Source organism: Zeus faber (assembly GCF_960531495.2).
Source record: "Zeus faber genome assembly, chromosome: 10".
NCBI lineage: Eukaryota > Metazoa > Chordata > Actinopteri > Zeiformes > Zeidae > Zeus > Zeus faber.
In genome coordinates, this window is record NC_137199.1 from 10,571,979 (window position 1) to 10,595,627 (window position 23,649).

Below are 23,649 nucleotides of genomic sequence, written 5' to 3' on the forward strand. Positions count from 1 at the left end.
CACACACACACATATATATATATATATTCATCCTGTACAGAATATCCCACCAATATTTGTTTTTATTTTGACAGTTGATACCGGCAACCATACTGGCATTTAGCCCCTGCCGCCGCCTTTAAATTGATTTGATCCCCTACATATCTTCTCATTTTGTTTACTCGATTTATTCTACGCTCTGGTTTCCCTGTGAAGGGGGGGGGGGGGGACTTCTGAATTACCCAGAAGCCCACGGGGTTGTCATAATCGCGCTCGCGCACGCGCAGAGCGCTCTACCCTCGACGGCTGTAGGAGAAAATGGCTGCGCTCATGCTCGGACAGCAGGTACGTCGTTCAAGGATTTCGAGCGTTGCGTCGCTTCGCGCACCACGCCACGCGAGTCGTCGGCATTGCATTTTTGATTGTACCCTAATGTACACGACGCTGTGCGCGGGGCCCTCCGGGGTGAATGATAGTAGCGTTCAGGCTTTTGCTAACCGGGCTGTCGTCCACGACCCTGGGTGACTCTGTACGTGCCACCCAGATACACTTTTGGGGTGTTACGTTGGAAACACACACACACACACACACACATTTTATTTTATAAATAACTCAATTAATAATTATATATTCCCCAGGTTCGCCAGTTCAGCACGTCTGCGATCAGACCCGTTTCGAGGCTGGTGAGGGTAAGTCACCCGTGTATAATAATATAATAGAGTAATAACCATCAAGCCTTCCACCCTGGTACACACAGTATATGTGCAGATTCTATTGAATATTATTGTAGTGTATTGTATCTTGCCCAATTTCTTTTCCATTTTATTCTTATTACTTTATTATGGGCGATATTGTTTTGATTGTGCTGCTGTAATTAAAGTATCCATCTCTCTATCTCTCTCTCTATCTATCTATCTATCTATCTATCTATCTATCTAATAATTTGGTTTCCGTCTCCCTGTAATCCAGCCCCCCATCCAGGTCTATGGCGTGGAGGGCCGCTACGCCACCGCACTGTTCTCGGCCGCCAGCAAGCAGAACAAGCTGGACCAAGTGGAGCAGGAGATGATCAAAGTGTCTGTAAGTCAAAAACACACCCTACAACATGCTAACAGTCTCAATCATTGAAGAAAATAGAATGAACAATAAACATGTGTGTTCCCTCCCATTTTAAAACCTTTATCATGGCTGAATCATTAGATTCATATTTCAGGGTTAGAGTTATCTAACAGAAAAAAGGGTGCCCTTGTAGTTGTCCTTCAAAGATAATTTAAGTTATTAGCAGACAAAGTACGACTGACCTTCAATATTAGGAGGGCATGTTGGATATGCACTGATACTGGTATTAGATATCTGTTGAATTCCAACAGACAGCTAGACTAGGTTATCTGTACTTGAGAATATCCTTTTAAATTGACTTTAAATTTTTCTTCATTATGAAACATAGAAAAGCAAATGGGATTATATAGCGAGCAATACTTTTCAGTGACCTCCAAACAAGCAGTCTCACTCAAGACTGTTTTGTGTAAGTCATGGATCGGGTTGAATGATACCTCTTCTCCCCTCAGAGCCTGATCAAGGACCCCAAGCTGTCGAGCATTGTCATGAATCCTCACGTGAAGCGCAGCCTCAAGCTGAAGACCTTTGGCAACGCTCTGACTAAAGCCAAGGTGTCTCCCATCACCATCAACCTCATCAGTGAGTACTTCTGTCACGATGAGTTGTTTCTGTTTTCTGACCGTATCTTGACATTACTTTGTCTGTTATTCCGATCATAAATTAATACTGCCTAGGGAATTGGGAGTAATTCTTTCAAGATTTTGACTGATAATCTGTAGAGTGTCTGTAATGTTAACGAACCAGGGTTCTTATCGGGTCCTTGAGGTACTTGGATTTTGTCCTCAGAAATGTAAGTACCGCAATACATAAAAAAAACAAACTGAAAATACATCGAAAAATGGCCCCTTTTGTGTTGAAGTGCTTGAATAGTCCTTGAAACAAAAAAAACACAATCATTGAAAACCTGTGAAATTCCCCGTGGTTTTGTTGTTTTAATCATAATGTCCGAAAAAATTTCCAGAATCCCTTTATGGTTTGTCAGTCAGTGTGCATTACAATCACAGAATAGGACAGAAGGTTACAAATTGCACAGTGATTTTTATATGGGTGAATCGAACATGGCTCTCCATGCGCTCCGATTGCAGTGCCTTGTTCCTCCAAATTAAACAACTAAAAATAGTGCGGGGACGGGGCACGGAGGGACTGAGCTGCGTAGGGACTGGGCTGCGTAGGGATGGGTATCGTTAAAACTTTTAACGGTACCACTCCCCTTCCGGATATGCTTATCGATCCGGTACTTTTAACGGTACTCTTATTGGTTCTTTTTTTTTTTTTTTTTACCAAAAGAGAAACTGAAACAAATTAAGAGCAGAATTACCACTGCTTTATTTTCTGCGCATTACACATGGAGAGGGGGTGATCAGGGAGAAAGTGTCCCCATTGCGCACGTTTTTTTCATGGAGAGACGTAAAATAAGATAACCTACATTTAAAGTAGGAAAAGTCGAATATTCGCATTGAACAATTGAGTTGGTACAGCTCTACAATTAACAAAGGAAGACCAACAGACCATTATAACCTTTCAAAATGTAGGTCTTTTCTTTTGAGAAATTGCAAAGAAAGCCAAGTTGTCAGTGAGTACAGTTTCCTACACCATCAAAAAGCACTTGGAAACTGGAGGAAACTCTTGACAGGAAGAGGTCTGACAAGCCCCAAAGCCACAACAGAATCAGAAGACGAGTTCCTGAGAGTCGACAGCTTGAGTGCTCGGCGGCTCACAGGACAACAGCTTAACACCGGTCCAAGTAAACAAGTCTCAATTTCAACTGTGAAGAGAAGACTTGGAGCTGCAGATTTGGCGGATCGAGTGGCAGTAAGGAAGCCATTGCTAAGATGGCAAAATAAGAAAAAGGGACTCGCCTTGGACATGAACCACCACCAGTGGACTAGTGAAGACTGGAAGGTCTTATGGGCCGATGAATCAAAATCAAATCAAAATTGAAATCTTGGGTTCATCACGCAGGGTCTTGGTCAGATGGTTCCTCGGTGTGTGACACCAACTGTCAAACGTGGAGGAGGAAGTGTGATGGTCTGGGGCTCTTTTGCTGGATCCAGAGTCAGTGACTTGCACCCTGAGCTAAAAGGGCTCCCACAGCATTTTGCAGTGCCATGCAATACCTTCTGGTCTACACCTAGTTGGTCAGTTATATTCTACAGCAAGATAATGACCCAAAACACACCTCCTGGCAATGTCAGAACTACCTTAAGCCCCTTTCCCACATGGAATCCATAACTTTGCTGGATAAAAAATATCCGGCAAAGGTAGGTAGTCATTCAGACATTGGCCTCCCTTACAGAGAACTTCTGTATAGAGCCATTTTTCTGAATGGTTTTTTTTTCCTCCCGAAAACATGATTTTTTATTTTTTATTTTTGTATGAAGTAAATATTCATTTAAAAAAAAAACACTATTTGTGCTTTGCCAGTATTCAGATTCAGCCCAACTCCTACCTTACGTGCTTGTCACTGCAATGTAAAAGTAAATGTTCCATTCACACACACTTCCATTCACAACTGTACGGTACTTTCCCAGAAATTATATTAGGTTGAGAGTGGGGAGATTTACGAAATGACTTTTACGGAAAGTCAAAACCGGCTCCTTTTCCCACATTACGCAAATAAACTTACATTGCAAGTAGATTTAGGACTTTCATTCCCTGTGGGGAAAGCGGCTTTGGAAGAAAAGAACAAGGTGGGAGGTTTCAAATCATGGAACAGCCTCCAGACTTAAACCCTGTCCGGATGCTTTGGGAAGAACTGGACGAAGGGTGAAAGCAAAGCAACCTACATTTATGCAATTTATGCAACAGTGTTAGGAAGAACATTTCAGACAATATTTGATTTCCGTTGTAAAAAGAATGCCACGAGTGTGCTTGGCTGTTATATCTTCAAAAGGTGTCTATTTTGAGTCAAATATTTAGAATAATTTTATTTTTAATTTTTTTGTAAAAAAAAAAAACGATTCCATGATTTATCTTTTATCTCCAATAGTTTATTTCTTCTCAGCTTTAATTTCAGAGTACATTGAGACACTAAACTGTGTGTGTGTGTGTGTGTGTGTGTGTGTGTGTGTGTGTGTGTGTGTGTGTGTGTGTGTGTGTGTGTGTGTGTGTGTGTGTGTGTGTGTGTGTGTGTGTGTGACAATAAAAATGAATTATTTGATTTGGGTGAAGTCCTTGAAAATTTGCAAAATTGTGCTTAAAAAAAAAAAAAAAAAAGTACTTGAAAGTCCTGACAGATCCAGTACCTCTGGAACACAACATTGTGGATGGCTACATCCACTTCAACAATACAAATGATGGCTATCCAAGCAGATCATGGTATATTCATTAAAGGAATTTCTTTGGGTATCTTGGAACACAGTTTAATCCCCGGGAAGAAATGTCATTATTTTGGAAGCAATAGACAATAGAGTCCAGACACAAACCAACACAATGATTAACACTGCATCCAAGTTACACAAAACAATACCTCTAGTACTACAATGCGATATGTAAGGGTTATTGAGCAAAAGAAAAAAAAAAAAAAAAAGAAGCTTAAAATATGCCAGACTGACAGTGATGTTTCTCAGTGTAATGCTAATAATCCTACTGAATAAATTATTCATATGGCACTTTTTGGAATAAATGTTTTAACATGCTACACATCCATCTGCAAAAAAAAAAAAGTTTGCTACACACTGAAATAGAACAAAATGATAAATTTCTACTCATATCCGTTATTTGTATTAGACAGACAGATACCTTAGTCATCACCGGAGGGATATTGCAGTGTCCCAGCAGCTCCCATCAAAAACAATAGGCAGTTATAATAACAAACAATACAATAAAAATGACTAAATATAAAAAATGATCAATGCGGGGGGGGTTAAATATACAATAAACCTCACAGTTAACTACATAATAAAATATGGCAGGATAATGGAAAGTCAACCTGAATTTCTTTTAATTAAGCAGTATATATCGCTGAAAGAAAATGTGAGCAGTATAAACCTTGGGAATTGAAGTAGTAAAACGGAATACTGACAATAAACCTATGTTATTTTGCATGTAAACAAATTCACACTTCTGGTTGTTGTACAAATGTTGTATTTTTGTTTTTGTAAACAGAGTATTTTTTTTCTTGAATGGGGCATTTAATTATAAGTATTGAATAATGTTGTTTCTTTTGCTTTGCAGATGTTCTGGCTGACAACGGGCGTTTGCCTTTGACCGGTGATGTCATCACCGCCTTCAGTAAGATGATGAGTGCTCACCGTGGAGAGGTCATTTGCACCGTCACCACCGCTCAGGTGAGAAAACAGGATAACCAAACACATTTATATATGAAGATCATACACCAGGGGCACCAAAGTGGGCCACATTAAAAAAAAATATATATTTTTTTTTTTGTATCTGTGTGTTAACTGTTATATCCAAGGTTCTTAAGAAAGTCCTTGAATTTCATTCTGTAGTGAAGTGTAGTGATGGACCCTGACAAGTTCTGTTCCCCCATGTTTTCTTCAAAGACCATAACGCGAAGTATAAAAGAACCTCTTTAATTTTAATGCATCTCTATAGGAATTCAGCTGCACACTTGATCCAACTGTAAGCTACTCAAATACACTATGGGATGATTGGCTGAGTGAATGAAAGTCAAAAAGAGGTGAAGATGTATACATAGCCTTTGGTCATCACGATCCAGCCAGAAATTGGGGAGTTATGAATGGATTATTATTAGGTTATTTTAATTATGTTTCAAATACATATTCAGGAGGTTATTCATAGCTTATATTCTTGAGGTGTTCATCCGTACCTCCTGCCTTTCTGGATTTATTTATTTATTTATTTTTAATCTTATCTATTTCAGCCTTTGGATGAAGCGAACCTTGCTGATCTCAAAGTCGCTCTTCAAGGCTTCCTTCAAAAAAGTGAAACAATCAAGCTGGAAACTAAGGTAAGGATTTAGATCCCAGCTCGGAATTCTACAGTAAAACTCCAGTGGTTTTTTTTATTTTATTTTATTTTTTTATTGTATTTAATTTTTTATTTAAAAGTCACCACTTTCTCTCTCTCTTCATTACTGTTTTCTCTGCAGTCTGATGCCGCCATCCTGGGCGGCATGATCGTCAGCATCGGGGACAAGTACGTGGACATGTCCACAAAGACCAAGATCCAGAAGCTCACCAAGCTCATCAGAGAAACTTAAGTCCCGTGGACTTAAACGTTGAGAGCGTGCGGGAGATCAACGCGCGTATATAAATGTACATTGCCACCTGATGTCATACAGGAGTCGCTTTGAAGCCACCGTGTCTATGAACCTCATATTAATAATGTATTAAAAATACCTTTCTCAAATGGATATTGCTTCCTACTTTCTGTCACGCTTACGTGCGTCATCAACAAATGATATTCCATAAACATGCAGTTCCACTCAGTTGGGTGGAACCTCTTATGCCTTCATGGTAACGTTAGTGTGAATAAGTGTCCGCAAGACACGGTCGGATCAGCGCTGCGCCGTCTCAAGCGCCGCTTCCGACGGAGCTGCGTTTCCTTGAGGTCACGACGCGCATGCGCACTCGGCGGTGGAATTTTTGTATGACTTTCTTTTTTTTCCTTTTTTTTTTTTCTTTTTTTTTTTTTTTTTTTAAACGAAAATGGCTGCCTCTCATCTAAGCCTCTGCTAAGATGCACATACAAGCATGAAATAACCACGGTAAATCGCCATCCTTTTCAATTACGATTTGACCGGATACGAGGGCGTCGTTTGCATGCGCTGTTGGAAATATGTTGCGGCTGTCAGAGAAAGAAAACGTATCGGAGTCGATTTTAACCCTTTTCAGTTCCTGATCCGCCCACAAATGAGGTACGAGCTTTTCGCTTGGGTTCTTTTGAAATGGCTCGCGGATCGAGCTTGATCACGTTGTTGTAGATGTAATACAGTCGTGCACGCGTTCTGATCGCGGTGTGTTTGACGGGAGATGTGATTCTCGCAGTGCCGCCAAAAGTAAGCGATTCCCTCAATGTCCTTAGCGCTGTGTGCGCAGGCGTGCAGACGTTAACAAAGAAGACTTGTTTACACGTGTCTTTGTCTATTAACGTTTACATTTACCATTGCCTGTCTGTGTCCTTGCAGAAAATGATGCACCAAGTCACCACCAGCAGCAATGACTATTGCATGAGTGGACTGCCAGAGGACTGTCAGCACTCTGCAGGCCACTTTGACTTATGTAGCACTCAGTCCAACAAGTTCTACTCCTCTCCCCCCAACCCCTCCTTGCAGCTGTCCCTGGCCACCCTGCCCCCTCTGCCGCAGGGCATGCACAAACCCCTGGCATGTCAGATCCAAGAGACACAGAGTGACTTTCAGCCCCCGGCGGTAAGACACCGGGGCGCCGAGGCTCCTGCACCGGATGGCTCCAAGAAGAAGAAAGGTATCGTCAAATCCGGTAGAAGAGGGAGGCCCGCGGGGACGACGAAGCTAGCCGGTTACCGTACAAGCACCGGGCGTCCGCTGGGGACCACGAAGGCAGCCGGGTTCAAAACCAGTCCGGGAAGACCCCTCGGCACCACCAAAGCAGCGGGCTACAAGGTGAGCCCCGGCCGGCCGCCTGGCAGCATAAAAAGCCTGGCTCGGCTCAAGAAGCTGGAGTTCGCCAGTTGCGAGGGCGCGAAGAAATTAGACTTCAACTGCAGCGGTCCCAAGAAACTGGACTACGCTAGCTGCGACGTTGTGCCCTTTCCGTACGCCACGATGCAGAAAAGAGACCTGTGTGAGACCAGTGGCAAAGTGGAAGATGTCAACGAGTAGCCCTGCAGCTCTCCACCCAACACTTCTGTGTCCCATGTGCGAGAGCAGCTCCGCCCGCGTCACTCTCTATGCGTTTAAGAAAAAGAACCTTTTGTTACTCAAGTTGGCTATTTCTTTCATCGTGCTGTCTTGCCATTGTCTTCATCCTCTCATGATAAAAGAGTAAAATCACTCATGTTTAGAAAAAACAAGTATGTTATCCTGTTTGACAGTGATGCATGCATAGGAATACAATCAAATGAGTGTTTGAATGAAAGTATGTACAGGTATACTTCATAGTTAAACGGTCTGGCCTCTTATTTAATATAAGTTGTTTCATGCTTTGCTTCTATGTGTTCACATTATACTGCTTTCCACTGCTTCTCTATTATTAGTCCATAACAACACTTTTAGTACAAAAACTTTCCTCAGCTTATATGGAAGTCTAGTTGTCCTTTTTGTATTGTCCAGTGCAATGTGTGTTTCATTTTGTACGGAAAACAAGGAAGGAATGGGACCACTGTTTTTTTTTTAATTTTTGTCTTTTTAATTATAAGCCTGAATTGGAAAAAACTTCGCACATGGTAATACATTTTAAAATGTTATTTCTACTACTTAGTGCATTTGCTTTCACCTTGTATTGTAATAGCATAGTTTGATGGGTCTATCACTCGATAAGCAAACCAAAATGCAACTGTATGTTGTTACGTTGTTCATTAGGGGGGCAAGATTCACTTAAATACAATTTTGTTTTTCGTGGGTGTATTAAACGCTTCTGTGATGTATGTGATACCAAAATAAAAGAAACAGTCATTTCACGATAACAACGCATTACCTGGTATTTTACTGTCAAACTCTTGTGATTCTTCGGGTAGATTGTGTGTGTGTGTTTTTATGTGTTTATTTACCCTGTAATTGTCTATTTCAGGGATTCTCTACCTTTTTCATATTAAGAACCTTATATTTGATAGACACCTCACACCACTGACCCCATTTGAGAGCTGCATTTAAGATTTTGTCTCTGAGACCCCAATCTGAGAAGATTATTATTGTTAGATATGATCACTTGGGAGGTAACAGTGAAACTATGAGCAAAACAGTCTGTGTTGTACATTCTCTTACGGTCTGCGATGTCACTTAAATGAAGCAAGGGTGACATGTAATGATTGATCGTTTTAGGTGGTCCCCTGGAACCTCTCGAAGGATCCCGGGGGGTCCCCGGACCCCACGTTGAGAACCCTTGTTCTAATTCCATCTCGCACGTACAGTACGCTGGCGAAGTGTGGAATTCAAACGCACAACCAATGCAACGTTAATCACAATATTGTGAAAACCGGATAAGTGGAATTGAATAAATTCTCTCTCTCTCTCTCTCTCTCTCTCTCTCTATATATATATATATATATAGATATACACACACACATATAAATATAAACACACACTGTAAAGGTAGATCTGTGTGTTTGCCGAGCTCCGATATGATAATGTCTCGGTGGGCTTTGTCTGATCAGGAGGACTGGGCCGATGCAGCAAAGCCTATTGTCTGCGAGAAAACCATTATAGCACACGCACGCTCCTGGGAAACCCCATTCTGTACGCGCACACACACACACACACACACACACACACACTCCCGGATAACGTGTGGCGGCAATCGGCGTATATTGCTTGTTTATATATTTATTTATTTTTGCTTGTTTGTTTTTGTTTCGTACTGGGGAATCCACTGGCAGCGGCCTGCTTCCTTGTGTCAGAGTCTCCTGAGAGGCAACATGGCGCACCGAGCCGCCGGACTGCCACCATTATCAGGATTAGGACGGGTCTGGTTCCCCTTGTGTTAGGCCTCGCACCCATCCACTCCCGACGGTGCTGGAAACTCGTCTTGGGGGGCTTCGACACCGGACCGAACGCGGATCGGGTCACCCGCTCGACGAATAGAGGTCGTCGTTCGTAGTCGACGCGTTTATTACCGCGTTTATAACCGCGGCGTAGTCCGCACGGCTCCGACTTGGCTAATGCATCTGGATTCGCCTTGATTAAAAAATATCCCGTGCGTGTGTGTGCGTGTGTGTGTGTGTGCGTGCGTGCGTCTGTGTGTGTGTGTGTGCGCGTGTGCCACGGCCCTCTGCAGACGGGGGGTTGGGTGGCGGTGCCGATTGGCTGCTGCCGCCTCTCACCAACACAGTCAGTCTGGGGCTTGTTTGGTTTTAACACTAAACCGGGGGTGGGGGGGGGGCAACAAAACCATGCAGTTCAGCAGCCCCCGTGACCGCTAAAGGATCACTGATAGCGGCACACGTTTGATTCCGTCGCCCTCGATGCCGCGGCACAATGAGCGGATCTGTGTGTTGTCCGGTTTCGGAGGCTCCCCGGTGAGGCGCAGAGAATGAGCGCTCCGCTCCGGCCTAGCGCCGCCGCCGCCGCAGCAGCAGCAGCAGCAGCAGCAGCTGGGATTTGTGCAGATCCGCTCCCACACATCGAGAAAAATAGCCGCTTCGCGTCCAGTCCCGCAACGCTTTCTGTTGGTTTCATGGTGGCCGGCGTCCAAATGGTAAGTTCACCTGCCCCCACTTTTCCCCTTCCCCACGCGCCGCCCGTGTTTTTAACTTGTTTCGACCGGTGCCTTTTCCAAGTTGCCAGTAGCTTGTGGCTGTAGCTTGTTACGGTGTCACAGTGTTTCTGGTGTCACCACCTTTGCTGCAGCCCCTGCGCTCCCACCGCTACACCCACTGGGTCACCGCGATCCGGAAAGAGATCCGATTTGTTTTGTGTTGGTTTTTCCCCCCCCTCTCCGATTGATCGGCGCGTGAAACACGCAGGGAAAGCTTCATGTCACCTCCTGTTTTGGCGTCCGACGGCCTTTTGCAATGGAGGCCGGCATCGTCGGGTTATAACAGTGCAGGCATCACACGGATGGTCATTGCAATGCCTTTGCCGGTGTATTTCCGTGACTGTGTTGCCGAGCAATTGTGTCGTTACATGGTTTAGGTCATTGTTCACACATAATAACAAGTCATATGTATTATTAATATGCATTATTTAACCTGGAATGCTTCTCCTTGACAGGCACGAGCCATGACAACATGAATCAGTCTTACAGAAGGGCTGTTCGGGGAGGTTCAGTTTGTGGCTCAGGACAGCCAGAGCTGAGGCTCCCCAATGGCCTTACCACCACCTCCTATGGAAACCAACATGGCAGCGGAAGGCGTAGGACAGACCCACCGCCAGCCATGCAACTGCCATCCTCCAGTGTCAAACCAGCACCTCTCCAGGGCTACAATCTGCCAGAGCGGTCGCAGTGCTACAACCCGCTGCAGAGACTCCAAGACCTGAACTCGCGGGTCAACGGATCGGACCAGGCGGGTCACCAGAGGGACCTTTGCGCCAGGAACAACCTACACGCGCTGAGCCCGATCAGCGACGGCGGCGACGGCGAGTTCGAGGCGCCGTCCATCCAGCTCCTCTCGTCTCCGGACAATGACGAGACGGAGCCTTTCAAGCCCGCCTTGCATCTCAACAAAAACGGCTTCTCCCCTCACAGTTCCGACAGCTTTGAGCCCTGTTCCCCTATCCCCAATGGCTACCTTCACTTTGAATCCACACTGTTTGACAGCGGTGACATCAAGGAAGAGGAGGGAGGGCATAGTAATAAGGACGAACTAACCCCCTTTCACCTCTCCCCGAAAATGTGTCGGGATCGAACTGTGACTAACCGTAAGACCCCTTCTGGCTTGGCGGTGGATAACCAGAGCACATATAAACCCGGCGTCTTCAATCTAATGGCTAAGACTATTTCTGAACTCAACCCCACACTAAGCCCCAGTGCACTGCCTGAGATCAGCATGGGAGATGGCTGGAGTATGGGTGAGGATTCAGACAGCGACGGAGAACTCACTTCTACTACTGATCACGGTCTGGTGTCGCCTTCTGGCACCAATTCCAACGTGAGTCCGAAACACCTGGAATACCGACACATCGGCCTCTGTGAAGTGAAAGCTCAACTATGTGAGCGTATCGAGAGTGATCTTTGTTATGTAACTTCCTGGGCTTCTCCTGGAATCACAGTTTAGAGTCACGTGTACTTTTATTGTCGTCTGACCTCTAGATTTCCAGATCAAACTAAACCTGTCCAACATTTTATAAATAGACAGTGTAAACATTATAAATAGACTTGGACAAATTAACTACAGCTTTTATTGGAATTAGAAACCATAACGATTGATTTTAATTTTCCTAACTAAACATAATACATTATATATGAATGGAAGACAACAACATCAAAGAGACTCCTCAAATTTTGCTTTGAGTCTATTTTCCCAATTTCCCAGAGCTAAGCTAGTTGACCCCACCCCCACCCCGCAGCAATGCATTGAGTGGTCAGTACACAGTGTGCAGCCCGTTGCTATCTCCGGACTGGACACACAGGGGAAAAAATGGTGTTCTTTCTTGTAGGGGGGAGAAGTGGGGCTCTTCTTATCTGAAGATAGACAAAAAAGGGCCAAAAAAAAAAAGTAGCATGTCCCTTTAATACCATTCAACATCAATACTGTTGTCACAGAAATGACCATATTTCATAACAATTGTAGCCGCACTGTTCTATACCTTGAGTGATGCACTATATCATTCTGTCACCGCGTTGTCTGCATAATGTAGTGATGTTGTTATGTTGCTGTGTGCAGTCCAACAGCCCCAAGAAAAAGCCTCTTCCAGCTGTGACGTACCTGGAGGGTGACTTGGTGTGGGCTAAGTTCAACCGACGGCCCTGGTGGCCCTGCCAAGTCACCACCCAGCAGGGCGCCCACACCAAAATGAAAGGTGAGACTGGCTTACGAGAGAGTCGTGCAGGTGAGAGGATGTGGCAACGAATGTTATGATCCACGGGCTCTTGAAGTTTGTCCGAGGCGGTATCGATGTGTTGTAGATGCAACGTTGACAATAACAGTGGTGCCATGTGGTGTCACAAAGTAAGCCAGGCCGCGAGTGCTTTCGAGATGAAGGACTGTTTGTTGTTGTTGTTGTTGTATTTTTTAGTGCCCAGCCACCGCCCCTGTCGGCTGTATTTCCTGGAGACCATCGGTGAGATAATGGAGAGAGCCTGGGTGACGGCGAAAGCTATCCTTCCTTTTGAAGGGGGCCATCAGTTCGAAGACCTTCCCGTGCTTCGACGCAGAGGGAAGCAGAAGGAAAAGAGCTACAAGTATAAGGTGAACAGACACAACAACCGCAAACCCCTTTTTCAAAGTTAACTTTGAACGCCACATTCCTCAACAACGTCATTCCGTTTATCGCAGATTCCCAAGAGTTTATTAACGGCGTGGAAGGTCAGCGTGGCCGAAGCCGAGTACCTGCTCCCCGACCGACGAAGGAACTCCGAGAGCACACTCTGTGTCTCTGTGAATGGGGAAGAAAGGGATCATGCCCCGGTTCCTCCCGAAAACCCCCCGGAGGTCCACCATCTTCCCGGGGATCTTGGGAGATCCTCCTCGCCTGGCACCGCTCCCAACGGCAACGAACCTCACCCGGCACCCGTCGCCTCGGCTGTAAACCAAGGCGTCAAAAAGAGAGCGTATCAAAAGAAAAAGAAATGCCTCTCTGACATATTTGGCCACATCATCGGCGGATCCCAGGAGCCTCCCAACGCTGCTGGTCAGCTCCAGAAAGCGGCCGATCCGATAGAAGAGGGTTGTAAGGAATCGCCTTACTCCGATCTGGATTCGGTACCGATGCTCCAGCGGACAAAACGGATCGAAATGCTTTCGACCCAGGACGCGGAGAGGGCGGTCAAAAAAGCACAGGGTTTGAAAAAAGTAAAGGACAAATGCGTAGACAAAACGCCCGTGCCAAAGACGGTAGATGCGGCCGTTCCCTCGGGCGTTTCCGCAAACAAGCCGATCTGCGACGACGTACATTTAAGTAATAAGCGTTTTAATACGTCTAAACAGGACAGCTGTGATGAATTGAACAATCATTCTGTTGATAAGCACTCTCTGCTTCTCCCTGCCAGCAGCAGGCTGATGACTAGGGCCCTGAAGGCCGAGGAAGAAACAGAACTCAAGGATGTTCTGGCCCCGAGCCAAAACGCCACAGATGACCATAACCAAGACGCTACGCGTGGTGATACTGAGATCAAAACCGATTTCCCCCCCCGGCAGGAATCACCTGGCCGCCTTTTATCCCCCCCGGGCCACGGCTCCCTCAAAAGGCGTGCGAGGAAGCCAGATAAACGGAAAATTCGCAATGGATCATTGCTCAAGTCCAAGTCGCCGTCTCTCGGTTCCAGTTTGCCCGTTGGGCCTCCACTTAAAATCAAGACGGAAAACATTGCTTCCGAATTGTCGTCGTGCTCCTCGGTTTCCCCGGCGCTCTCTCCCATGGACGCCTTTCAGGACGTCAACGAGCTTACGTTCAAGTCGCTCGTGAAGGCGGAGAGCGACGACTCTGAGTCGAGCACGTTCCGGCCCGACTCCAACTACAAATTCAGTACTTTCCTCATGCTGTTAAAGGACATGCACGACACCAGAGAAAAGCAAGGCAATCCGCTCACGGTCCCCCCGTCACCCGTCCTCATCAAGGAGGAGCCCATGGTGATTCCCGACTCCTCGGGAGATCCTCCGGGCCATGGGCTCAACCAAGGAAACTGGAGGTCGGGGATCAAAGCGGAGAAGGGTTGGCCCGGGAAACCCCTGACACCCAAAAACGCCGCCACCAAATGTAAAAACAGGACTAAAGCTATCATGAAAAGCGACACCTACAAATGTGAAGGGATGCCTATTTTCTCTCAGGTGGCGAGCTCAGACAGGCAGCGCAGGAAGCAGAGTCTGCCGGCCAAGTTGAAAGTGAGCATACCCGGCCTGTCCCCGGACCTGGCCGACCTGGCGTACGGCAGGGAGTTTGTCAGCGGCCACGCCGACTTGGCCGAACCCGCGTGCCGCCTCCTCGCCGCCACCGCCCCGTCGGCAAGCTACCTCGAAAAGAACTGTGAAGCCAAAGTGGCTCCAAAGAAGCGCTGGCAGGCGGCGGAGGGCGTCTCAGAGAAGGTGGCCGATGTGACGGGCGCGGGGGCGGCAGCCGCGTCTCCCGAGCTCAACGGGTCCGACGACGTCGGCGTGATGCGGGGGATGCCGGAGCGCCTGGCCGGGTTTCCAGACCACAACCTGACGGCCGAGAAGCGGCTCGAGGAGAACTCCAACTCGTCGGAAAAGAGCGATTCAGGGGGTAAGATCCAAAGTGCCACTGTTTACAGCTCGCGACAACCGTGGGTATAAAAAATAATGACTGTGAAGTTGAAATATGTTTCTTGACGGATTCAGAACTCAAACGGCAGCGGAAACCAAGCAAAAGGCTCCTGGAGTCGTCTGAAGAGTACGAACAAATATTTGCCCCAAAGAAGAAGTTGAAGAAACACGCAAAACCCTCCAAGATGGTAAAACCCTAAACCTCTCCATTACTATATATTTTAGGAAGTATTCAGAGGATTTGTTAAAACTAACCTGATATGATTGGTCCTTACAAGTACTTTAAAGTGTAAGTTATGATGTAATGGTTGCCTATTGCCCTATGATGGCCTTAAAACATCTGCACACAATCTGCCTCCTCAGGGTGATAACGTCAGTCAGGGGACATCACCGGAGCTGTCCACTGGTCTGGGCTCCCCGTCCAGGATTGTTACCTCAACCCCGGCCTCGGCTCCGTTTTCCGCGGTGCCGGCCGACACTCCGTCGACCCCGGAGCAGAGTCTGATTGAGAACGAGCCTCTTGCCGTAGCGCCCGCGTTGCTTCCAGTCCCGACGCAGCCTTCCTCCTCTGAGCCCGGAGAAGGCACAGACCTACCTCTGGAAGCTGGTAAGCGGCGGAAGCGTGCGTGTTTAAACATCTCATCTTACTTACACTGTTACAAGGGGTACTTTGAGGCAAAGGGACGTCTTAATTCAAATTGATCTGCAAAACGATCCGGAGGATAAAGAGATTGTGTCTGTGGAAGTATTACCTTGTCACGCTGGGTTTTGTTCCTCAACAGCGTCAGCCATCCAAGAGAGAAAGAGACCGAGGAAACTATCCCACAAGGTCCTGGAATGCACCATAGAAGAAGTGTCTCTTGCTCCCAGGAAGACAAAGGTAAATAAATGTACATTCACCGCAAAGCGGATAGATACGTAAGAAATGTGAATCTGAAAAAGTCCTCTTTTTTTCCCGTGCTTGTGTTTTCTCTCCAGGAGGCAAAGAGAGTCTGCGGAATTACCTCAGAGGTCAAGACGCTGGTGACTCAGGACGCCCGGGTACCACTAGAGTTGATGTCAGCGCCAACCAGAAGTCCAGTGCTTTTCACGTCAACCATGCTTAACCCCAGGGAATTGTGCTCTGGACAGGTCGATGTTGCGACGAAGGAAGATGTGGCCACCCCTCATTCCGCCGCCCGGCCCTCCGAAAACAGTGGCCCGTCGGGGGTCTTCATGCCCACCAGGCCTCCCACGCCACCCCCAACCCCTGGATCCAAGACCCCGAAGCAGGAGCTGGAGGGCTGCAGCCTGGAGGAGGGACAGAGCTTAGCAAACGGAACAGTGATGGCCAAACCCGAGGTCAGCACCGTCGTCATCGTCAGAGTCGTTGTTATCAGAGTCAGAGTCGATGTTATTACTAAACCATAAATGGTCATTACAGCCCTTAAGGAAATAATGGCCTCAAAAGTAAAACTGCCACTTGTTTTATATTTGTCTACTTAACCTATGATTTTCAGCTCTGACCTTATCACTTGTAGATATGAAAGAGATTTTCCGGGGAGTTGTGGAACTTTCACTGAATCTGGGTCATCCAGCTTTAATAAAGCAGACCTTAAGTACCTGAGTCACTTACAATAGTACACTTGGCAATTTGATTTGGCGTTGGATATACTTTTTAGGATTTCTACCCGAGCATATTTAAGCCACGAGGATATGGACAGTGAAATGACAGCTTTAATTGCACACTGCAGTAGCATTATAAGTTGTCTGCAGTCAGATTATGTTTAAGGTGATTGGAGTGCCGAATGATTTCGACCCTGATTTACTAACATGGAAACTTGGGAATCACTCTGATACCCGGTGATTAACATTAATGACTTTTATTTTATTTTTGGTTTGGCAGCATCATAGAGAAGCTTATGAAAAACATCATAAACACCTTTATTTGCTGTGTAGGTGGTGAGTCCGAGTCTGATGAACAGCAGCCTCTCCCCGGTGGAGGTGAAAGTGAGAACAGGAGCCACAACCTTGAGGGAGAATGTCTGTCAGGTGAAACTTTTTTTTTTCCCCGTAATTCGTTTAGCTTTTTCCGTATTTGACTCCAAGGCTGACACACGCTTTCATTCATCCGTAGTCTTTGGCCTCACGCTGTGTTGTGTCTGGGCGTCCCGCAGGTGTGTGAGAGAACGGGGGAACTTCTGCTTTGCGAAGGCCAGTGCTACGGAGCGTTTCACCCACAGTGCATTGGACAGTCGACTCCTCGCAAGGGGAAGTTCCTCTGCAACGAATGCACTACAGGTGGGTACACCTTGCGATTGTTACGGAGGTGTAAAGCGGCCACTTTCCAACATCAGTTTCCCCAATACAAAAATCATATATCAAGAGTCATATCAAACCTGTAAAATTTTAGATATTAAAGAAATGCGCAATTTTTTTATCCACAGTTGCATGCGGTGCTGGAACTTCTACTTTCAGAAAGTTTATAATAATAATAATAATAATAATAATAATAATAATAATAATAATAAATATAGCTGCAGGCAGCAATACACAGGGTCCAGGTTAGTCGCGTTAAATAGTAATTACAGTTTTCCAAGTTTAGTTTTCAGAGTCCTGGTAACACAGAATTACTACTACGAGCTGATGCACTTGTCGCAATGTTATTACTTTATCTTAAAAGTTAGAACATGGCTGTCTACTACCTGTAGTCCATAGAGTCCTACCTCACGGTGTCTCTGTGGAACGAAATCACTCCGTGTGAATGCTCCAGGCAATACGGTTCAATTCAAACGGACTAAACACTCCATGTCCCCCAGGAATTTCATCAACTTTTTAAACGTTTGGGAACTCAAATAAAACAGACACGATGTGAATGTGTGCCCAGAGCCACAATTTGTACAATTTATTAGAACGTATTGAATGATGATGTCACAAAGCGCCCACTCCACAAACTCATCTCACTCAACCACCCGACCGCGGAAGATTCAAAACGTTGGTGTCTGGGCTATGCATGAACGTTCTGCAACTTCCAGTAGATTTTCGCCAAACTTGAAAGGCGAGATGTCCTCAATCATCGGCCGTGGGTTAATCGGTTGTCGTGTTCCAGACACTTTTAGCCTGAAAAATGCCAAGGAGAATAACGATAATAAAAATCTGAGCAAATACAGGCTGGAGCCCTAAATATAGCAGCAATACAATGACCAGTCATTCGTCTCCATGGGTAAGACGGTTTCTGAGGGCCAGACACTTCCATGGCCATTTTATTCTGAACAAAAACAAGAGCAGAATATTTTAATAATAATATTATTTTAGTAATCACCTTTATTTGCATAGCACCTTTCATACAGGACATGCAACTTAAAGTGCTTAACATGAATAGAAAGCAATCAGATACTGACCATAAAAGCAAAGCAAATAAGCAAGCAAAACGCATTTCATAAAAATAGCTCAATATTCTACTCTTCTTGGATGTAATCAATTTGGACTTTCTTTAGAGGTAATTCCTTAGAGAATGATTTGTGAATATTATCAACTCACACAGGTGGCTTTATCCTAACTCACAGATAAAGGCGGGATTCGCAGAGAACCCTCTTATAAATCACACAGAAGGATTTATATGAGTCCTATCTCTGTACTCTGTCAACCATTTGGATTTGGTTATTACTATACCATAAACTATGGTGTACCAGGACTATAACTTCCGAAACCGTAATCGCTGACAGACTGTTTAGAGGTGGAATAGATACTAACTGAGTCAATCGTTGTGTTCTAATTGTGGGAACACAAGTTCATTCTGTTCAGTAGAGATAACGAACGTGGGATCGGTGCGCTCTGTCAGGTGATACTTAAAGTTGAGAATTTATTATCTATATCAGTCCATCCCTAGCCTATCACACAAAGTACAATTTGTGGAAATTTTTTTTTTCAGTTTTTTCTTTCTTTACTCCCAGGGGTACAAACGTGCTTTGTATGCAAGAAGGCCGGCAATGAAGTGAAGCGCTGCCTCATTCCTCTGTGCGGGAAGTTCTACCACACGGAGTGCATCACGGCCCGCTCGGCCACTCAGCCCCAAAACAAAGGCTTCCGCTGCTCCCTGCACGTCTGCCAGTCCTGCCACATTGCCAACCCCCTCAACCCTGGTAGCTCCAAAGGTACGAACGCGCCAATGACGAGTGCAGCCAATGGGTCTCGGAAGCGTTTATGTGTCGGGTTTTCACCCCTCGCGATTCATTCGTTCTTTCCATCCAGGTCGACTGGCTCGCTGTGTGCGCTGCCCCGTCGCCTATCATGCCAACGACTACTGCATGGCGGCGGGGAGCTTGGTGCTGGCCAACAACAGCTTCCTCTGTCCGAACCACTTCACTCCACGCAAGGGCTGCAAGAACCACGAACACATCAACGTCAGCTGGTGCTTCGTCTGCTCCGAAGGTCAGCCGTCTGGTCTTTTAAGAAATGTCTTATTGGGTTTATTATTATTATTATTATTAGATAGTTTTGAATCATTCTTAGTTACATGTCCCACTCTTTTCCTTCAGGGGGCAGTCTGCTGTGCTGCGAGTCCTGTCCTGCTGCTTTCCATCAGGAATGTCTGAACATCGAGATGCCGCAAGGCAGCTGGTTCTGCAACGACTGCAAAGCCGGGAAGAGGCCTCGCATCAAGGACATTCTCTGGGTGAAATGGGGACGTTACAGGTGAGGAAGAAAGATGGCGGTGTCTCCGTTTCGTCCGTCCACGTTGCCGTTCTGAGTGAAAGCTGATGGAACTACTCGATTCTGTTGCTCAGGTGGTGGCCGGCGGAAGTGTGTCTCGCCAAAGACGTCCCGAATAACATCCTGAGGATGAAGCACGAGGTGGGGGAGTTTCCAGTGCAATTCTTTGGCTCCAAAGACTTTGTGTGGACGTACCAGGCGAGGGTCTTCCCCTACATGGAGGGCGACACGCACAACATCGAGAAAATGGGCAAGGGTGCCGACACCATCTACAAGAAAGGTAGGGAGTCTCTGAAATATATATTTTTCATGGATTTCTCCCCCCCCCCCGTTTTTTTTAAATGTTTAAATTTTTGTGTCAATATTTGGGAAGACTCGGTTAACCTATTTCCTTCTCCGGCAGCACTTAGCGAAGCGGCAGAGCGCTTCAAAGAGCTGCAGGCCGAAAAAGAGATGAGGCAGCTTCAGGAGGACAGAAAGAATGACAAGAAACCCCCGCCGTACAGGCACATCAGGGTACCACGTTTCCTCAAGCCATTTCTCAAATGACAGCCCCCCCCAAAAAAAATCTGAAGATTTCGAGACGAATAAGAAGGCTGTGCCTCATTTCCTCAGGTAAACCGGCCGATCGGGAAGGTGCAGATCATCACGGCCGACCTGTCGGAGATTCCGCGCTGCAACTGCAAGGCCTCCGACGAGAACCCGTGCGGCGTGGACTCGGAGTGCATCAACCGCATGCTGATGTACGAGTGCCACCCCCAGGTGTGTGTGGCGGGTGAGCGCTGCCAGAACCAGGCCTTCACCAAGCGGCAGTACACGGCTGTGGAGATCTTCAGGACGCTGTCCCGCGGCTGGGGCCTGCGCGGTGTCTGCGACATCAAGAAGGTCGGTGTCGGAGGGGTGGGGGGCGGTTGGACGCTAAGCTCCTGTAATTTTGCCGATCTTTTACTGTTGTTTTTAATTTGCTTTCCAGGGGGCCTTTGTAAATGAGTATGTGGGTGAGGTGATTGACGAGGAAGAATGTCGAGCCAGGATCAGACACGCTCAGGAGAACGACATCTGTAACTTTTACATGCTTACACTGGACAAGGTGATTTTCTTGCTTGTTTGTTGCACTAGTTGGCGGCAGTTAATTTGGAGTGCAAATCAAATAACGTGCAATACACACTGAGCCGTTCGTATGTGACATTGTCTCAGGACCGGATCATCGATGCCGGGCCAAAGGGGAACCAGGCTCGCTTCATGAACCACTGCTGCCAGCCCAACTGTGAGACCCAGAAGTGGACTGTGAATGGAGATACCAGGGTTGGGCTGTTTTCTCTCCAAGACATCCCAAAAGGTCTGTACGAAGTTGCTCATCATAAGAGTGATTATTTCATTAACTCAGGCATGGTGTGACCGAATGTTTCTGTGTATACTTGTATGTTATGTACTATGCACAATGTAACTTATGTTTCTGTATATATCAGGTGTTGAACTTACCTTCAACTACAACCTGGAGTGTCTCGGCAATGGGAAAACCGTCTGCAAATGTGGCGCGCCCAACTGCAGCGGCTTCCTGGGTGTGCGACCAAAGGTAGAAGTCGCTTTGAAGCAGTTAAAACGAATTCCACTAACGGCCCGTGGACCAAGTTAAGAATTCTACAGCGGAACTTTGAAATGGATCAGTGGTATCACCCGTGTCTTGCCTTCCCAGAACCAGCCGCCGGCCGAGAAGCTGAAGCTGAAGGAAGGGAAGAAGAAAGTTGGTGGGAAGAAAAAGAGCAAGCCGGAGCTCACCAAGCAGAGGGAGGATGAGTGTTTCAGCTGCGGTGACGGGGGACAGATCGTGTCCTGTAAGAAGCCTGGTTGCCCCAAGGTCTACCACGCAGACTGCCTCAACCTGGCCAAGAGACCTGCAGGTGTGTGTGTGTGTGTGTGTGTGTGATGTGTGTGCGCGGCAATCACTTTGCTACAAAGGCTTGGGTTCATGCATCTCAGAAACCCTCGGAACCGTGTTTGTTGACCTTTCCATTTCTCCGCAGGGCGGTGGGAGTGCCCCTGGCACCAGTGTGACGTCTGTGGGAAGGAGGCGGCTTCCTTCTGCGAGATGTGCCCCAACTCCTTCTGTAAGGAGCACCGCGAGGGCATGCTGTTCATCTCCAAGCTGGATGGCAAGCTGTCCTGCAGCGAGCATGACCCCTGCGGGCCGGACCCCCTGGAGCCAGGGGAGATCCGGGAGTATGCGCCCAGCGTGGCCTCCGTGAGGCCCGGCAACGTCCCCCTGCCTCTCCCCCGCTCCGTGACCCCTGATACCAGGGCCCGCTCTGCCTCCGCTGTTCCCCTCTGTCACGCCAGAGCCGGCGGGGCCCCGGTGCCCCAGCAGGAGCCCCCTCCCCGCCTCTACATCAACACCAAGACGGCCACCTCCAGCTTCGTGCCCCCCGGCCACTCCTACCTGTCCGACAGGGCGGACGGGGCCGAGTTCTCCCCTCACGGCTCCTACAAGGACGCGGAGGAGGGCGAGATGGAAGATGGCGAGGTGGATGAATTAGAAGTGGAGGAGGTGGACGATGAAGACGAGGATGAGGCAGAAGACGTGGAGGAAGAGGAGGAGGAGGACGAAGAGGAGGAGATGGAGATTGTGGAGGAGGAGGAGGAGGAGGGTGGGGAGGAGGAGGGGCCGTACAGCAGTGAACATGGGGAGGAGGAGGAGGAGGAGGAGGAGGAGGAGGGGGAAGAGGAGGAGGAGGAAGAAGAGGAGGAGGGGGATGATGGCGAGGATGTGTATGACACTTGGGGCGACTATGTGGAGGAGGAGGGGGATGATGGAGAGGTGGAGGGGGACGACACGGAGGAATGGGGCAGAGTGGAGGATGACTAACACTCGACCCGAGATCCCACCCTTCCTCTCGGACTTGGACCATCCACTCCTGTAAAAAGGACTCTGCAATGGTTCTCAATCGACATTTAGACATTTAAAGGGAACATGGCGAGGGGGGGAAAGACAGAGTTTATCCATTTGGTACCGAGACTGAACGCGACACTGCCTTCGTTTTGGTTCTGCATTGCCTTCCCTTCCCCAGGGCTGTGGACTGACTGTGGCGATGTGTACTGGTGCTAAAGCTCGTGGACTGACCCAATCAGTTCTTTTATACCGTCAATATGTTTGTGTCTGGTGCTGTCATGTTACTTGTTTTTCTTCTACTTCTCTCAAAGTTGTTTACATTTTTATTTTTATTTTTATTTTTTGCCTTTTATGTTTGGAATACAAAAGAAGGATGAGAAACCTCAACCTTAATGTCACTTAATGTCATCACTCGGGCATCCTGTCATGTCGTCAATGTTTGAACGTTGCGTCTTTCCGAGCAAACGGGTGGGGTGGGGGGGGGGGGGGGCGGGGGCGGGCGGTCGAAATCATGTCCTCATCGATCCTTGTTATAAAGCCACGCGGGAAAAACTGCTCGATGTGTCTGAGAATGACGACAATAAACCCGTTGAAACGATTCAAGAATGCAGGCCGTTATTTTTGGTCGGAAAGTCGGGAAAATGTTTCTTCTTAAACGCATCACCCTTCGTGTCCAACCCACAGGGAAGCCAGAGCGCGGGACCAAAGAGCTGAGCTCCTGGAGCTGATGTGGCGTTGGCTATTGACTTGCACTAGTGTGGTTTAAGAAACATGAACCCGGTGCTTTGCAGTGAAGTTCGCTCGGCTACAAGGCACCGGCGTCGTCGGTCATGAAACCCGTGAGTGCAGAAGGTGCCCCGGCTTTGGCCAACACGGGTTATGCAAACATCTCCGTTGGTCTTCAATCAAAGTGAAGTAACTGAATACTTTGGATTCAGCATTTGCTCTCTCACAGGCGTATCAGGTAGTTG

The 23,649-nt window shown here is 47.1% G+C and overlaps 2 protein-coding genes across 2 annotated transcripts; both read left to right on the forward strand.

The window, feature by feature from the left end:
- The first annotated feature begins 215 nt into the window (after nucleotides 1–215).
- Nucleotides 216–8,691, forward strand: LOC307235866 (uncharacterized protein). The gene is made up of 9 exons (XM_080008124.1): nucleotides 216–324; nucleotides 618–668; nucleotides 949–1,059; nucleotides 1,548–1,677; nucleotides 5,275–5,387; nucleotides 5,945–6,031; nucleotides 6,173–6,280; nucleotides 6,731–6,790; nucleotides 7,211–8,691. The coding sequence occupies exons 1-9, from the start codon at nucleotides 298–300 to the stop codon at nucleotides 7,883–7,885; spliced, it is 1,362 nt and encodes a 453-aa protein (XP_079864250.1). The 5' UTR covers nucleotides 216–297; the 3' UTR covers nucleotides 7,886–8,691.
- Nucleotides 8,692–11,094: 2,403 nt separating this feature from the next.
- On the forward strand, nucleotides 11,095–23,392 carry nsd1a (nuclear receptor binding SET domain protein 1a; the record flags this gene model as incomplete). The annotated part of the gene is made up of 23 exons (XM_080008125.1): nucleotides 11,095–11,808; nucleotides 12,544–12,679; nucleotides 12,896–13,068; nucleotides 13,156–15,079; nucleotides 15,175–15,287; nucleotides 15,463–15,706; nucleotides 15,882–15,979; nucleotides 16,078–16,140; nucleotides 16,231–16,440; nucleotides 17,038–17,130; nucleotides 17,256–17,379; nucleotides 19,032–19,232; nucleotides 19,330–19,509; nucleotides 19,617–19,773; nucleotides 19,866–20,071; nucleotides 20,195–20,307; nucleotides 20,407–20,676; nucleotides 20,765–20,881; nucleotides 20,989–21,130; nucleotides 21,261–21,367; nucleotides 21,488–21,692; nucleotides 21,816–22,414; nucleotides 23,363–23,392. 23 exons carry the CDS (start codon nucleotides 11,095–11,097, stop codon nucleotides 23,390–23,392), a joined length of 6,219 nt encoding a protein of 2,072 aa, XP_079864251.1.
- Nucleotides 23,393–23,649: the final 257 nt, after the last annotated feature.